This window comes from Chironomus tepperi, unplaced genomic scaffold (genome assembly GCF_022539635.2).
Source record: "Chironomus tepperi strain 1889 unplaced genomic scaffold, CSIRO-AGI_Ctep_v1 contig_219, whole genome shotgun sequence".
Classification (NCBI taxonomy): domain Eukaryota; kingdom Metazoa; phylum Arthropoda; class Insecta; order Diptera; family Chironomidae; genus Chironomus; species Chironomus tepperi.
Window position 1 is genome coordinate 754,531 of NW_027226341.1, and position 15,588 is coordinate 770,118.

General features: G+C 27.3%; 1 protein-coding gene across 1 annotated transcript in view; it reads right to left on the reverse strand.

Annotated features, from left to right (window-relative positions):
- LOC139090778 (uncharacterized) overlaps nucleotides 1–15,588 on the reverse strand; it is a 40,448-nt gene extending 24,860 nt beyond the window's left edge. The window contains exon 1 of the mRNA XM_070640600.1: nucleotides 14,544–15,588. Coding sequence (XP_070496701.1) covers nucleotides 14,544–14,592 — 49 coding nt within the window. The 5' untranslated portion in view covers nucleotides 14,593–15,588. The remainder of the gene's footprint in view (nucleotides 1–14,543) is intronic.

Consider the following 15,588-nt stretch of genomic DNA (forward strand, 5'->3'; position numbering starts at 1 on the left):
AATTTATGTAAAAATATTAATACAGGCCAAATTTTAAGCGTACAATCAAAGAAAGTTCTGTAGTAATCAAATCACTTGTACCATTGTAAAATGTCAAAGAGTTTGTTTAAAAATTTCTTTAAAAACAAATTTGTACTATTTCATAGAGTACCCGTATGAAAACTTGTTAAGGAAATTATAATGTTTCAAAATTCATGTTGTAGATTTAAACAAATAAAAGAACTTTTTATCTATACATACTGGTTTTGTGAAGAACTTTTAAGCTTCGATGTACTAGTGTTCAAAAATAGTTTGGTTCGTTATTTCCTTTATAATATCAAATCAAAAGTGAAAAAAAATTAATTGACACTACCAAACATTAATAAATAGCACTAAAGCTACTGGAAACATGTTTTTTTTTTTTTTTAATACAGCAGGACATTCAAATTAAGATTTCAATTCTAAGCTTTAAGTGAACACTTTTTAGTAATAACTTGAACAGCATTGTATGTTGTTTATATCTATATGTATGTGCAAACCGTCTTGGTGATTTATGGTTGAATGAAGCATATAAAAATATTAATAAAAAATTCTTTGTTGATTTATTGAGACGATGGTGTGTTATTGCGAAATGCATGAATAAAGGCAAGATGAGGAAAATGAACATGAAAGTATGAGAAAAGCGACGATGATTGAGAAAGAATGTGAAATATAATAATCAGTATTGTACACTAACTTTATTACATTCCATTCGATATATTACACTGAAATTGAATTTTTAATGAAAGCAACAATAATAATTCTTATATCCCATGAATTTAAGTATACTTTAGAATATTTTTTTCTTTCCACCTTTCTTCTATAAATTTTTTGTCGATGACATAAAAATGCGAAATAATGTCATCATCATAAAAGGCAAGCACTCGGCACAAGGATGATAGTTTTTTCTTCAATTTTTATCGTCTTATTTTACTTTTTTTTTTCTTCTTTTTACTTTTCTTCACATTCATATATATATATATATATCCATATAAATATATGAAAAAATATTATTCATAATATCACATATGATACATTACACATGTTCCTCGCTTCTTTTGCTCTATAAAAAATTTAGTTTTATAGCGCTATAAGCCAATTTGTCACGATCTTTGAAAAATTGTCTTTAACATATCATGTGTATATTTTTCTTTCTATAACATGACTTCCATATTACATGGTTGGAAGAATTATTAAATTTACTACTAACTGACGAACAAAAGTGTTATGAATGCCTCATAAAAAAACTTTTGAATGACGCAGAACGGCATATCGGAAGAAGTTAAAAAGGAAAACTGTAAATGTTTGACTGCTTGTTAAAGTAAATAAAGCGCTCATATGAATTTGTATTCATAATAATGTGGTATAGCATGAAATATATCTGCTATGTGAATAATATATAATTTTCCTGTCGCAAATTTTTTTTTAAAAAATATCATGCATTAGTGTAAGGATATAGCAAATTCGAATTAAATTATTAGTTATAACATAGAATATATTGATACAACAAGTTAAATATTTGGCAAAACATTAGTTCATCAAATTTTTGTTTTAATAATTTTACATAGCGAATTCAATGTTTTAAAAGATTAAAATCAAATTGTGGATGACAAAAAATTTTGGGTCGTTAAATTATTAATAAGACTTAAAAGCCAACGAATGTTTCTTTTGTTATTGGAGGAAACGAATTAATTTTAATTAATATTTCAGAGTATAGTTTTTTTTTGGCAAGAAGTAATTATTAATGCTTTTTAAAAATACAACCATTATTGTACAATATTAAGAATTAAAAAAAAAAAAACCAACAAAAACTAACAGTCAAAAATCGAATGAAATATCAAGCATTCCCTCATTTGAACACATGTTTTTCTTGTTAATTTTTAAATCAACTTATTTTCATGTTTATATGCATGCAATACATATCCAATTCAATAAATTAAATTTATTTAATTAATTTCCATTGAAAAAACTTTAAAGTTGTTTTTTAAAAAAGTCAAAAAGGCAATGATCCAATAATTGTTTTTTATTCTGCGAAAATAGCATTTGCTATTATATTTTTCCAAGTAAGAGAAAGAGAGAATGAGACTTTAGAGAAACTATAGGAAGACAGAAAGGGCCCGTCGAATCATTAAACACAAATTAATGCTTTTTCTTCATGAATATTTTACAAACATATAAATACTAATATATATCGTACAAAAGCCACTCCTCAATTTATTACAGTTTGTAAGGAGTGCGTACAAAAGCCACTGCAGTTTCAGAAAGTAATCGATGCTCAATTTAAGAAAAGGGCTCACGACCTCAAATTGATTACTGATGTTCAGGAGGCGCATAGTATGACAGTAGGAAGGATATTCGTTGGGAGTATGATTAATTACTGTTCCCATTGTGTAATATAGTGTGGGCCGCATGCACAACTGTTTATGCTTATAATTCTTTCTCTATTGTTTGCGATTTTCACTGCTCGATTATTTTATATCTACTTGCACAATGAATTAAGCAGTGAGTGAATGAGTATGAATGTTAAAAGAGCGGTTTCGCTTTCATTTAAATTAAGTCAAATATAAAGCCACGAAACAGACATTTCAACAGACAAACACCCATTTGTCTCCCCCTTTTTCGTTATTTTTCTTCTTCTAATCGCATACATCATTAATGTTATACAATTCTCGAGTTAGGATCATGATGATTTCAAATAGAAACCTCATTGCCTCTTCCTCCAGTTTCTATTAAGGCACTGCTATTTCATTTATAAATATCATTTATTATTTTTTTTTCACTTTTTTTTCTTTTTCATCTCTCTTTCTCATTTTGCGCCTAATTATAATTCATTATAGTCATAATATAGTCAAACAGCCTTCGGTGAGGAAATAGCTGGCTAAAGGGAAAAAGCAAAATAAAAGAGTATGAGAGTGTTAAGGAAGTAAAATAAAAACACGATGGCTTTCTATTGTTGAAATTTTCCCATTTTTCTTTTATGCTTCATACAGTCTCGCTATCTTTCTCCCTTACTTTCTTTACTATGTGCACAACACCGCGAGATAAATCGATATCATTTATTGTCATTTTGTGCGTAGTGAGTTCTCACAATTTTCATCTTTTTTTTTGTCTTATAATTTTATGTCTTGCTTATGTTGCTTGCGATTCATCTAATAAAAAACGCTCCCAATTGTGTGATTTTTGACAAAATAATAGGTGTTGTGAAACTCAAGTAGGTAGAAAATAAGTACTTAATTTAGTGACTTCATTAATACTCTAATACTTAACAGCTTAATAAAAGACAAATATAAAACCAAAAATAAATAAAATGCGTTTCGAACAATAACTATCGCTAGTAGTAGTTTTTCCTTACGTTGCAATAATATCCAACATTTTCCTTCGTACAAAATATCGTAATTCTCTTTAAAAGCATATTTATATTCTTTATTATGAATTGTGCTATACATTCAACACCAATTCACGATGAGATTTTACGCAATTTTATTTTATTTTATAGCAGCGTTGTTTGAGGGAAAAAATCAATAATCTTCGGTGGTAGTAAGAGCTCAAATTACTTTCAGAAATCCCTCAAAATTACTTCCAATTAAGAAATGTTTTTATGCATGAGATTGACTTGGGGTGTGGGAAAACAAAGAATGAGAAGGTACCGAAGGAGGAAACGGAGAAAAAAATTATTTCGCAATTTTCCATTATTGAATCGTGATTGATACCAATTATATTCAATATCAATTATACTAACGAATTACAATACTTATATTATATTGAATGAATGAGTAAGCAAGAGAATTTGCCGCGGTTTTACATTATTTATACAGAAATTAAGTGAAAGAAAAATTATACATTATAATAATACCATTTCCAGCGAAATTGAAATTGATGATAAAGTACAAATTTATGCGGGGTTTCTAAATATGATAAGTAATAATCATAAGGAGGGTGAGATACAAATTTTATTACTTTACCTTTCATTAATTTCAATGTCCAATCATTGGCTTTGAAATGCTTTTTGAACGAAAATTTTTGAAATATAATTCTTAGGCAGCTATTTTGTCGGCTTTTCGATATCATATAACATGAACATGACCTTACTGAATAACGACTTTTAACCTAAAAGCGGATTGTACCGCAAAAATATTACACATGCGAAAAATCTGTTTAATAAGAAATTTTTTAAAAATATATTTAGGAACATTGTTCATTATTTCTTTAAGATTTTTATATGTTTTGAAATTTTATAAAAATATTATTTTTATATAATGCGCTTCAATTTTCTACTGTATCATGAAAATATCAAGGAACAAATTTGAAAAAAGTTGGGAAATTGATTTCTATTCGAAGTTGTATTGAATGAAGACGAAAAGAGAGGGGCTTTGGTTCTTACAATATAAAAATCAATGACTGGAAAATCATAGCGATTATATTATGAAATTTTCCATCTCACTCGCTCTTTTTAACTTTGTTCTTATTCAGTTCACTTTTTGCTTCATTTCGCAGTAGGCGCATCAATGAGTGAATTATCCTAAGAACAATGATGAGAAGTGAGAAACGAAATAAAAGAGAAAGAAAATTGCAAAATTTATTCGGCAGTAAGGACAATAAAGAAGAGAAAAAGGGACATTAATTATTCTTGAAAACAAGAACAGCAGATTCCCATTAAGAATGACTGTCAAATGCCTTCGTGTTTTAAGTGTGTGTCTTTCCTACGCTTCGTCATCTTCTTTTCTTTTTGTTAGATATTTTTTGCTGCTTTCTTTTGTGAATTCACCTAACATTGGAATGAAAAATTTTTTATACTCTCAGACACTTGCTCATACATATACATACGTACACCAATAAATATACTTTCAACTATGCCCTGCTATTGCCTAACTGAAATTGAAGCCGAACATGGCAAAGGAAATTTTTTAATCCTCCAGATATCCTTCTTATCATAACAAGATAATTTTGTGCCTCCTTATAATGCGCAATTTCTCGTCTTACAACATCCTATTCATGTCAGTTGGTGTGAGGCAATGATATAAGACGTTTGCTGTTGCTATTATCATGAACCATCTTCTTCTCTTATTCTGGATGCGAATAAAGGGACAAGAGACAGTTAAGGTAGGTAAATACTATGGTATAATTTAAAAAAAAAATGTATACTTATTTTGTGGAGTTGAAAGAGAGTAAGTGAATGAAAGTTTATCCCTAAGTATTATTTAGGTATATTTAGTATTTTATATTCAATAAGTTACAGATTCTCTGTCAAACTAGAACACATTAAGTAATAATGAATATCGAAATACCAAAATTTTTGATTAACTGTCCAAAATAGCAGACAACTTGGCAATAAATTGAGATATCCTGGCTGTCAAGTCAAATTGGATATTTAACTAAATTTTTTTTTAGAAAAAAATCGTAAAAAGAAAAGCAAGGATTATTTAAGCAGACACACATCGCAAAAGTAAACAGACAAATAGAATGATTAATGTTATTTATACATTTAAAGCAAACAAACTAAGCAGAATAATTAATAATTTGGTATTCAATGAAAAATCAAGTAAGTTTTTTTTTATCAATTTTCATTAATGGAAATTATTCTTAAAATCTTTTTAAGCAATAAAATTCAAAAATATAAAAACCAAGTTAAAAACGCATTTATTCACGTTTACGATAATGAATAGAGCTTTAGCTAAATTGCAGTCATTCTAACAAATTATTTCTCACTCCATAAACGAGCACAAAAATGATTTCTTTTCTCTTTCATTTTACTTTTAAATGAACGCGATGACATTTTAGGAATGATTTGGAAATTTGTTATGTCTACTATTGATAACATTCCCAGACGATTGAAATGGCATTCGTGAAAATGTAAACGAAATCATTTTAAGGGTAGGACAAGAACTGAATAGACAAAAAGCAACCATAATTGGAATGGGACACGAATAAAAATTTTTATTGATGCATAAAATTATCTACTATCAGTCGTTGAGCAAATACAAAAGAGAACATTTATTTTCAGTAATCGTATTGATAAAGAGGAAAATGTCATAAAATGCTTCGGTATGCGATGATACTAGTTTAATGCTGATCATATTTATTTTGATAGTATGCTTATGTAAAAGAAATACAGGTAAAGGATATTGGCATTTTTATGTTTTATTATTTGTTCAAGGAAACATAGATGGAAATATCTATTTCGTGAACTTTTTCTCAATTTTTTATTTATTTTTTTTTTGTTTTCTTCATATATGTATGGAAAATCAAATCGAAAACTTTATTTGAAGATTATCATAATTTATTGTTAATTGACATTACGAAATATAAATGTTAGCATGAACTCTTTGTCAATTATTAGCAATAATTAGTTTCTAACATCTTTGATGTTTAAACACAAAAAACCATGCTTAATCAAGTTTTTATTAGGTAGGTACTTAATGAAGCAAAAAAGAAATATTATTTTTTCATAAATCTTTTTCAGTTTCACTTTTTACATTCTGTTATATTGTTTAGCTGTGTTGGATGTCAAAGTATAAATGCTTAAAAAAATAAAACAAAGCATACGAAAATGTTACTTCTTCCCACAATCATACTTCGACATTTTCATTTATCCGGTGAAATCTTTTCTTTTTGTTCCTTTTCTTTATTTTAACACTCCTCTTTGTGTTGTAAAAATAATGAAAATAATAAAAGCCTCGTTGAATCAAATGGAAAAGTTTTCCTCCTTTTTGTCTCTCCTCTCTTCTTTCCCTTCATTTCCTTTTTCTGGGATATTGTTTCCCTTCTTTTTTGTTCCTTTATCCTCATCTCCACGGTTAACAGTTTGGGTAAATTATAGCAACTATATTATAACGATTTATAAATCATTAAACTTGGCAAATTTTTATAGTTTAGAATGAACTAAAAATCTTATAATTTGTCTCTTATAAAAATTTGACTACAGATTTTGTACACATTTAAACCCCTAAATCCTTTCTAACTTAGTCATATATCACTGACCTGTAATTGATTTTTTATTGTTTTAAATTTTTTAAAATGTTCATTTTTGTCTTTGTATTATAAACATACCTTAGTCGTATTTTTATTTTGTTTTTGAAATAATATAGGTTCCTACATCGTAGATAAATTAAATCCCATTTTATAAATATTTTCAAAAAGACATTTAAGCAAATTGTGTCTGAAACTTTCACTCATCATACACATCTAAATACATTGATATAAGAAGTAATAAAAGACAATATTGGTAAGCTAAGAAATAAAATACTTTACATCCCATATATAGTACTGTAACTCGATAGTAATTTGCCTGAACGATATTTTTTGGTACCATCACGTTTTCCAACATATATTACGATATCAAGTATCGGCATATAATTTTACAATTTTCAACGCTCCTTAAGTTGATATAAATTGTCGAAATTGATGTTTTGTATGTCTTCATATGTTTCTAATGATAAAGACTTAACAAAATCGACAAAAATGTTAAAGAAATTTTGTTCCCAAAAAGTTTTAAAAGTTTTTTTAAAGTTTTACTTCCTTTAAATTGTATTAAACTTCTATAAAATGTAATCATAAAATTGCAATTATTAGGTACTTATAATGTAATTAAAAGAAATGTGACTGTTATGGAATTAAAACTAAATATCATATAAATTCAAACTTATACATTGGAGTTTTTCTATTTCATGAGCATATGTATGTTCATTGGTTTTTGCTATTCTGTCCACACCATCTGCATATTTCCCACTTATCGAATGGGATGTATTTATAAAATAAATGAAAGGAAAGTTGGACAAACAAAAATGCTTTTTACCATCATCTTCTTTTTACTTACAAATAAAATTAATTGTGAGGGAGAAAATGTGAAAGTTAATTATATGGAATGGGTTGTGTCGAAGTTGCCCAATAAAAATGAATGTTAGACAAACTTCTCTAATGAATATTCAATAGATTCGCTCATCTCTCTTGTAATCAACTTGATTCGAATAATTGCTGAGTTCTTTAATCTTCTCTATGCTTTCATTTTCATTCTTAGCATTTATACTGTCGTACAGATATTATATCATCTGATATGTTAAATGAAAAACTTGTAAAATTAGTTTTTGCTTCTGCCTCCTTATTTTCTTTTACTCATTTCCATGGAATTTATTTAAGCACATGAAATTTTTAACCATTGTGCAAAGTCTTAAGTACATAAACGTTTTTGTAAATTAAAAGTGCTGATACATTAATTCATTCATAATATATATATATATATATATTTTAATTTTCAAAGGTTTTTTATTTATTTTTAAACAAGAAAGTAATGAATTAATCTTTCCCAAAATTGTTAGCTTAATGCTATACAAAATAAGAAGTTATAATTAATTGCGTGGGTTGACTTAGATAGCGAAAATATTTTTCACCTACACTAATGAAGAAAAGTTTTTATGTTTTAAGGATAGCAGATATCAAGTAATTTAAGTTACGACTTTACGTCACAAAACGATTACATATTTTTTTCTAAATATCATAGAACTTAAATGTCGTGATTAGAAATTAAATGAACATGATGTAGCAACAATAAAACTTTAAAGTCCAAACTAAGCATTATAACAATTGCTTAATACGATACGCGAACGCCTCTTTTTCACATAAGTATGAACTCGCGAATTGCATTACATACTTTTTCATGTCTGTGTTTCAATAATCCTATTTCCCTTTGCATTTGGGTTTTGTTCATGTGAGCAAAATAAAGCACTTGAAATTTTAGTACATGTTATGCTTCTTTGCCTTTCCAAACATTAACAACTGGATTCACCAGTAATGTAAGCAATGTTTGTACGTATGATTGTATGCTGTTATAAATATCCAATGTGGCTTCCATTTGACTTAGCCTTGAAGCATGCACATTGTATGCTATACTTTTTTTTCCCTTTCTATGAGATTCAATTGTGCATTATGTAAGGGAAGGAAGGATATTTCTTTTGTTAGCAATATAAGCATAGCTCTCTTCCATGCAAAGCAACACTCTTAAAGTTGATCTTTTTATCGTCATAAAGAGATTTTCCTTGTGCCATGTAAAAGCTTAAGATCAAAAGCTCGTAAATATTCGCTTGAGGATTTTATGTTGCTCTCTTCCCCTCCTTTTGTATTCTATATATGTACACTTGTATGTTTGACTGTATATGCGAAATAACAATGAGAAAGAAAGAGAGAACGCGCTTTAGATTTTGTGACATGGGGCTGAAGCCCTTTTCATCTTCAATGAGAATTCAATGTTCTTGTGCTTTACTACTTTCAATTTTTTCTCTTCTTCTTTTTCTTATTTTACATTCTTTCTTTTCCAAAAAAAATAATAAAAAAGTACTATAAATTTATTTATTATCGATTGAAAAGTGAGAATCTTTCGAATCTCGTATCATTTAACAGAATAAGCAAAAATGCTTTAAAGGCATTCTGATTTGATCTATACAAAATCGACAACGAGAAAGCAGGAAATTGGCTAAGCCTTTCTCAAAGTAAAAAAGCTAAAATGTCGTTATGGAATTTTTCTTTCATTATAATTTTTTTTAACTTTAATATAATAAGAATACAAGGGGCTTTAAAGGCTATGAATAATATTATAATATAGATATACATACTATACAAAAGGATAGGTTGAATATAAATTGATTTTCAATTCATCATGAATGATAGCTTCGTGCGTTGTCAGAGTCGAGAATTTTTTTTTTGTTATCTATCTTGAGGCATTGTCTCTGGTAAGGTGAATATGTTTTGCGGATTCAAATAAAACAATAGCAAAGTAAGGTTGAGGAAATGACAACAAAATAAGAAAAAAAAAATGTTTCTTTACACTCGCGTGAATTCATGTTCTATGCTTTTCAGGCACAGCGGTACAAAGAGATGGTATTTTCATCTTTCCCCTACTTTGCAATTTTATGGGTGAAATATTTATAAGAGAAAGAAAAAAATTCATCCATAGACCTGCAAAGAGACATAAAAATATTTTTCATACTTTCCCTTTTAAGGCTTTGCATGAAGCTGCTAAAAAATCTTTCATATTTTCATGTGGCAAGCACAATTTCTTTCCGCTATCCCTTTCTTCAAGATGAAGGGGAATATCTTTTTGCTATTCGTGAAAACAGATAATGCAAAAGAAAAGGTGCAAGTTTAAGACAATAACCAATGAAGGGATTCCATGATAACACTAAGCCCTTGCCTTCTAGACAAAAAGTTTAGGGAAACTTTTTAAGATAAATTTCTCTTAATATACTTCCTTTAACAATAAAATTCTTTAATAAAGTAAATTTTTTAAAATTTAAATTTATACAAACCAAAATAAAAAACCACCAAGCATAGTGGGTTAGATTAATTAATATATATATCTGGTGATTTGCATTGCTGTAAATTACAAATTTAATATAAAATTGATCATCATTCAATCGAAAAATTTACATGTTGCTACCATGGAATTATGCTTAAAACCAAGTTATAACTTCGCATATTCAGTTCTCTTCTTCAGGATTCTTAAAACTACTCAAAACAGTAAGACAATTCCGTCAATTATATTAATAATTTAGTCAAAATGTATTCAAATGAATTTATGTAACTGCTTAAGTAACTGCTCATCTCAGGAACGACATTAACATGACTTCGGATCTCGCAATTGTTTACGTTCATGTTGTAGATTATCAAATATTTATATATATGCAGATTTTGATGAATCTATGAATATAGTTTTATTTTCCAGTCATCTCAAACGATGGTAGAACAAATATAGAATATTGAAAAAAAAAGTTTAATACTGAGTATTCAACAGCTCCTATTTTTACGATTCCTTTAACACAAATTTAAACGCAATTTTGTTAAATAACCTAAAACTTCCATTATCTTTCCTAAATTAAAATGGTTTTTTTTAAAAAAAAATTACAGCCAAGAAGTTCAATCCAACAAAATACTGAAACAAAATCGCTCCTCGTTAAGAATATAAAGAAGAAAAAAATAATAAAAATACGAAAACAAGCGATATGAGGGGAAAAGTTATAAAAACCACTTGATTTAAGCTGTTTGAGACTAAAGATGTGTCCATTAGAACCTCGCAAAAAATAAATAAAAATATAGTAGAATTTAATACCGTTTTTATATCTCTCTGTTGGTTGAAACCTTTTTTGTGTACAACGTATTTTGATATTTTTTTTAGAATACGTATATAAATAAAAAAGGACACAAACATTTATACCTTACGCAACATAGGAGAAGGAAATCTCATTTGACTTCATTCAACCGAAAATTTTGGTCTGAGTCTCAAGTACTTAAACGATGCTTCCAACTACATAATATTATAGTAAATTTTGGTATTTCGGCTTTTTTGTACATATTTTTATTCTGTAATGGGAACAAAATAACTGCCGAAGCTAACAAGATTCCTAGAAAATTATGCTGCAAAAACTCTGCTAAAATGAAATGAAATAGGACAGAAAAGGAAAGGAGTTGTGCTAACAAAAAGATAAGGAAAGCCATTCAGGGTCTGTATATATAGGCAATATGTGAAAGGAATATATGCATTTATATAGAAATATCATTCACACATACAAATATGTAAACCTAAACGAGAATGAAAAGGATCTATATGCAGAGAGAATTGATGAAAGATACGATCTTATGCCGCAAATGACTACGGTCAACAAGATGATGAAACATTTTTAATTGGAACAAAACAGGGTTCATAACTGCTATTTTACATGTGTTTAAGCATAAAATTCGATTCGACCTTCCAATATTGTTGTTTTTTTATTAACGTTGAAAAGTTGATATCTGAAATACGTATCCATATTAATCGTGGGATTATTTAAATTGGAAAATCATTCAAAAAATCACATTGATTAATAGCGATAATAATGGAAATGAGATTTTCTCACCGAATGAACGAGATCAAAAGACATTAACAACATTTTTGTTTATAATTTTTTTTCTTTCATTCTGTTCAATCGCTTTTTAACTTTGTTTATAATATGGTACAGCAGTAACAAATCTGTTGGAAGCATTCATCAACATTTTTATGGGAGAAATGAGGATAAATTGTTAGGGAAAATAAAAAATCACTTTTTAAAAAAGTAATAATTTTGCAAAGATCAGCGTTTAAACAAATATTTCTTTAAATACCTAATAAATTAATATTTTTATTAATAAATTTCGACAATTTTCATTTCAAACATGACTAATACATATTTGACTTTAAATGTATTTTCTATCATCCTTCCAAAGACGTAACTCATTTAATTTGAATTAATTATTCAATAAAAACTTTTTTACTGAAATTGAGACGTTTGCTATATATAACTAATTTATAAAACAAAGTTTTCACTCACAATTCAATGCTTTCTGGGAAGCTTTCTGTTGTTGTGAAATATTATAGCTTTTATACTGGTGTATTTTTTCTTTACAATATGGAATTTTTGGCGTTCCAAAGTGATTTGAAACATAAAGTTGATCATATAACTATGAAATATAGACACACATCAAATAATTCCCGTTGCCAGCTAGACAACATACATAAAAAAGCACGATTCGACATGTATATGACAAAATAATGATGAAAAATGATTGATTACATTTTTTTTCGTATTTTTCTTCTTATACATCATTCGCCATTTTTATAGAACAGTGTGTTGAGCTATATTTAGATATTTTTTGAAGTCCAATATAAATCGTTTATGACACTTTGTCGGCTTGGTATTTTTTTGTATCCTTTATAGTTATATACATTTTTAATTTGTTTATTTAATTATAAAAGCAATTTTTTAGTAAAATATGCAAGTTTTGAATAAAAATGGTGATAATATACCTTTAAAAAATGCGTTGGTTTACTTTAAAAATGAATTTTTATCTTGTTTTATGTTGTATTACACTGACCATCGATTGATAGCTTAGGGGGTACAAATGTTACGAAATATGATATTTTGAAGCAAATTTATGTGGCGTAATAATTTTTATATGATGCACATATTTAATATGTATCTGATGAAAAATAGTTTATGATTTTTGATTTATGCTTCCCCTTATTAGTTTAGTTTAAATATAGGAGACATTAAATTAATTTTTATAAGATACAATATTTATTCATATCAATTATAAATGGATGTTTACTTTTAATACCGAAAAAATTTCATTTACATTTATCATTGACTTTTTAATTATTGAATAATTTTCATCAGTTTTTGCTTCTTCTGCTGTTTTTAAGAAGTATCAACTTAAATTACAATAATTTATTTTTTTAGTTTTATTATTTTTTTTAATAATAAATATAAAAAGGCAACAGTAAAAAACAAAATGTATCATATTTGGAATGAAATTGTGCTTCTGTAAGCAATTTCTATTCTATGTATATGTAAGAATATTTTATGATAGACCGATTTTATTTCCTTTTTGATTATCACAAAAACGACCTCTTGGAAGGAAAGCACATTGTTGCAATGACGTAAATTGATCTCTTTTTGTCTGTAATCGTACATATGTAGAGTTTTTATAAAACGCTCATATAATGACTTTTGTCTTCATTGTAATTTATTAAAATGCGTAAAAGTATACTGTATTTTTACAAAAACTTTCATGTAAATGTTCAAGTGTTTAGGTTAAAATACCGCGTTAAAAGTTTTAATGAAGAAGAACACAGTCAAGTTAGTACCACAGCTTTGCGTAATTTCCTGTGGGTAATTTTACAAGTGTATCACATTGTTTTATCCTTAGGTAACATTAAATCTTTTATTCGAAATTCTTTCTAAAATCTTTCAACTAAGTGTTAAATTTTTTGTTCTGTCTGAGAGCTAACAAAGCCAGAATTTAATACATTTTCATTGACAGGTATCTACTTGAAATGAAAAAATATAGTTTCTAGAAAAAGTTTTTTTTTTTGCAAATAAAATGAAAAGTTCAGCTGAAATCAAAGTGATGAGAAAACATTTTTGAAGGATTCGTTTGTCCTATAGCAAAACAACTTTTTGCCAATTTTAGAAATCTCTTAATCAGCAGTTTGTTTTTTCCATCCCATATTATTCTATGTTTGCTTTTAAATTTAAATTGAAGTAAATATTTTGCAGTAACAAAAAAAAAAAAACAATTTATTTATTCTTCAAACCTTTGCATTTTTTCTGTATAAAAGCAGGGCATATTTTGCATATTGTGATTTAAAATTTTGAAGAAAAAATGAAGCAAATTTATTTTCCGTTCAATAAATTAAAAATACGCTGTACATTTTTCTTTAAAAGCTTTTAATTATAATGTTTAATATTGAAAATTAAAATTAATCATAAAGTATAATTTTTTAAAGAAAAATTCCAAACAACTTAATTTAAGAGAAAAGAACTTTTCGTCTTTTCATTCAAATTATAACAAAAGTCTGAACTCATTATAGCTGAAAAATGTGAAAGGCTCACTTAAGAATGAAGTTATTTTGCATAAATTTGAATATTTTTCGTTTACTCTATTCAACATTTCTCTAGCTCTGCAGCAGTTTCTACTTCTGCATTATTGTATCAAAAATTAAATAATGAATAAGAATCACTTACCCCTTAATACTACAAAAATTATAATTATGCACTGCAAACAGCTCTTCATATTTGTATTAAAATTTCACTATTTCTATTTCTTCATAAAAATATTTTTCAGTTGTGGATATTTTACCACATGCAAAATATAATGATTATGATATAAATATGATGTCAATTTTCGCTAACGGCGTGTGTCACAATATATCGACTTTTGTTTGACGCGTTAAACTTCAAATTGTTCAGAAACTCATTAATCACATGCCATTCGGGAAACTTTTTGATAAATTGGAACGATCAAGTTTAACAATAGTTTATGTTACTAATAAAAACTGTTGTTTAGTCGTTATTATCGTGTCTGTAGAAATTTATTGCATTAAAAAATCCAGTATGCTAAAATTCCACATAAATTTTTTGGCTTAACGAAAATTGTATTAATGCGAATATCTATTTACTTAATTTATGTTTCATGATCAACTGCAATTAACATAATATTGGAATTGGGTTATTTTATATTCATTATCAATACATGATATAAACACTGCGGTGATTTTCATTAATTTCACTTGGTAAATTATTTCATGAATTTTCCATCAACATCATTATAAACATTGACTTGACTTTTCACATTATAACATTCATGTCTACAAAATTCATAAGCTGATATGGAAACAAATTAGATGATGGTGTACGATTCAATTAATGTAACAATGTTTTTAATTAATTTTATTCCTTCACTCAGATGAGAAACCACTTAATCGCATTAAAAATCCACACATTCGAAATTTAAATATAAAAAGTATATTTATATACCGAATAAAACCGAATTAAATTTTAATTTTCTTTTTTCCAATGTCTGAATTAATTTGCATTTGATTTTAAAATTGCCATTTAATATGATAATGTCAGTTACGCACACGAAAAAGTCTATGCATGTTCCCTGTTTCAATTATATTCTTGTCTAGTTTTTTTTTTCTTTTTGACGAAATTATTTGAGAATAAAAAACGGAAAAGCGAGAGCGCCACGTGCTACAACCTAAAAGAACCGATACAACACTGAAACTGT